At 33.3% G+C, this 2,916-nt stretch overlaps 1 protein-coding gene across 1 annotated transcript; it reads right to left on the reverse strand.

The window, feature by feature from the left end:
• On the reverse strand, positions 1 to 2,581 carry LOC142624622 (peroxidase 3-like). The gene is made up of 4 exons (XM_075798271.1): positions 2,283 to 2,581; positions 1,787 to 1,978; positions 832 to 997; positions 1 to 605 (listed from the first exon to the last, which is right to left on the reverse strand). The coding sequence occupies exons 1-4, from the start codon at positions 2,490 to 2,492 to the stop codon at positions 199 to 201; spliced, it is 975 nt and encodes a 324-aa protein (XP_075654386.1). The 5' UTR covers positions 2,493 to 2,581; the 3' UTR covers positions 1 to 198.
• Positions 2,582 to 2,916: the final 335 nt, after the last annotated feature.

A 2,916-nucleotide genomic window follows, 5' to 3' on the forward strand; every position in this document is an offset into this window, starting at 1 on the left:
ATTTTTATTTTTTATTTAGATGTGATAAACATTGTTATGGTATAAAGTAAAATACATAAAGTGAGATAAGATTTTTATTGATAGATAATCTTGCTTGGCCTTATGACGAGTCCATAAAAAGTACATCAACAAAATTATTCATAATACCACAAAAAGTGAATAATAACTTATTTGTCACACTTATAAACCAACTAGCTCTCAAGGATTCACCACACTACAGTTCTTCCTAATCTCTCCCGAAGTTCCTGTAAGCACTTGAATGGCTCCCATCCTCATAATCGATTGGGCAAACTCCGTGAAAAAATTCTGAGAGTTAAGCAACTCATTGACATTGTAGGTAGCTTCACTGTCGGTTAAAAGTGCAGCATCAGATTGGAAAAGGCCTTCGTTTTGCTTCAAGATGTTGAAATAATTGTTGTCAAAGGACAGGGGGCTTCCAGGATCCATTGGCACAATAGTTACATTGTTTGAGAGGCTTTTGCATTGGGTTTTCAAGAAAGCAGCATAGGTTGAGTTTAGAGAAGGATCTTCATCATTTTTTCCTGTGAAATTGTATAGCCTGTTGCTGAAGAAATTGCAATGCCCGACACCAATTGTATGTCCACCTAACCAAAATTAATTTATAAATCTTTTGGACATAGCTCAAGATATCATTTTGAAAGAAATAGATTGATACTACTTAAGACTACTAGCAATAGGGGCTTAAATTTTACATCTACATTTGTAATAGAATAATACTTTGTTAACACAGAATTATTGAAACCATGTTCTCATATTACAAGCTTATTATATAAACCTTCCCCCCGCCCCCCCTTCTTATAGAATCTTTACCTGATAAAACAACAAGATCATGAACTGAGAGACTTTTGTTAGCAAAAGATTGTTTCAGGGTGGTGAAATTGAAGAATGGTGATGGGATGTTGGCAAGGGCCTCTGACTCACGCGATATGATTCCATCCCTTCTACCGGTAAGTACATCCCAAATTGGCCACTGAAACTGCAGTCATTTCCACAAGCACTTGATTATCTAATGCTAAATTCCAATATGTTATTTAAAAAAGAAGGAGACAGAAAGAGATTGAGGTATAGCATTTTGCTAGCAAAATTAATTTATAGAAACAAAAAAGGTAGATTTTCCCTTAAAAGATAACATAAACTAGGTGAATTGGTGCAAAACTCGAAAAGCATCCTCTTCATTTGAAACAGATCAGTTTCGTAATTTTAAATAAGAGATTAAATGCTGTAAGGATGTGGTGTAAAACTCATGTTTTAACCCTCCAATCCTAATATGCCACATCATCTTATCATATATTTAAGAATAAGTACAACCACACCCAATCAATTCTAATACCAATATATAAATCCAATCAAATTAAGAATTTATTGAGATGTTATTTGGTGTGGTATGATGTATTAAATTTTAAGTAATATACTGACATGACAATCACTTATTGAATGAGGTAAAACATGGATTTTATACTTCATCCTTATCAAATTCAGACTCTTTAAATAAACATAATATATATATATATATATATATATATATATATATATATATATATATGTGTGTGTGTGTGTGTGTGTGTGTGTGTAGCATCATATTATATAAAATTTTAAATGACATGACATTCTATACATTGTTAGATATATTAGAAATAAAATCTTAATTGTGAATTTGGTCAAAAACATCAACTTCACTAGCTTGGCCTAGTTTTTCAAACCAAACACATCCCACTTGTGCTACTCTTTTGTTTCCAAGTCACACTAGAATATTTTCAGTACTTACTTGGTAGGAAACTGAGTCTCTAGCCGCCAAAGCAACGATATCTGCACAAGAAACTACTCCAGGACAGGTGTTTTCTAGCTCAGTCTTCACCTCATCTATTATGTTGAATCCTGCCAGAGATAGGTTTGGAATTGCTGCCTTCTCAGCCAAGTTATTTGGGGTAGAGTCTATCAGTACAGAGGCATCACAACCCTAACACATTATAACCATTCAAGACGTTAGATGTCTGGTAAACATATAACAATGCACGTGTTTCCTAGTATGAGAAATGAATGCTAGCTGTGAATGTAACTAACATGACCTGTTATGATTTAAAAAATATCACTTCTACCTAAATTTACTAGTGGCAATACTTTTATTATGTGTCAATTATAAGAAGTCATGTTAATAGTTGTAAAAAAATGTTGTATTCTTAGATTTATTGTAATTTTAGGACATGTATCATAAGGAGGGGTGTAATTCATGAAAAGAGAAAGAAGGGAGAGAGATGAATTACCCTGACGAAACAATCATGAAAATGCATCCTCAGAAACTTGGCAGGCAAAGTTGAATTGCTTGCCACACGGTTCCATATGATTTCCTTCACAATTTCCTCAGCATGGGGACAACTCTCCTCATAAAAATGCATTCTCAACTGTCCATGACAAGCTCCAAGAAGCCCAAACACTGCTATAAAGATAAAGAAGGAACTCAAATTAGTATTCATCTCTCTTTGTTTCTTTGCTCTACTACATACTTTTCCAACACAAGCATTGCATCCTTAAATAGAGGTAATGGTCTTCTTTCTCCGAGTAAATGGTTTCATTACAGGAAGGTAAAATTAATTTAAATAATGTTCAATCTTTAGTTGATATTGAGATTTGTGATAGGGAGAGGAGAGATTGTTTGACTTGGCTTCCCACTTTTAATATATATCTTCCTCTGTCTTAGTTAAAATTACCTAACATAGCAAATAAATTATTTAGGGGGACACCGTCAATTGGTTAGGGCAGTTTATATATTAATTTCAATTATCAATGTTTTTCATGACTGTCATGAAAAACATGTCACATCTATATAGTACTCTCCGCATGCATCTTTCTCAATTAAAAAGAATCAACTGCTTAAGTCATATTTATATTTTTTTCATC

Source organism: Castanea sativa, chromosome 2 (genome assembly GCF_040712315.1).
Source record: "Castanea sativa cultivar Marrone di Chiusa Pesio chromosome 2, ASM4071231v1".
Classification (NCBI taxonomy): Eukaryota; Viridiplantae; Streptophyta; class Magnoliopsida; order Fagales; family Fagaceae; genus Castanea; species Castanea sativa.

Excerpts from the sequence above, each read along its gene's own strand:
- LOC142624622 (XM_075798271.1), bottom strand. The coding sequence starts at position 2,492 with ATGAATACTAATTTGAGTTCCTTCTTTATCTTTATAGCAGTGTTTGGG. Across the intron at positions 1,979-2,282 it reads TTCATGATTGTTTCGTCAGG|GGTTGTGATGCCTCTGTACT; the intron begins GTAATTCATCTC and ends ATAATGTGTTAG. Across the intron at positions 606-831 it reads TGATCTTGTTGTTTTATCAG|GTGGACATACAATTGGTGTC; the intron begins GTAAAGATTCTA and ends AATTTTGGTTAG.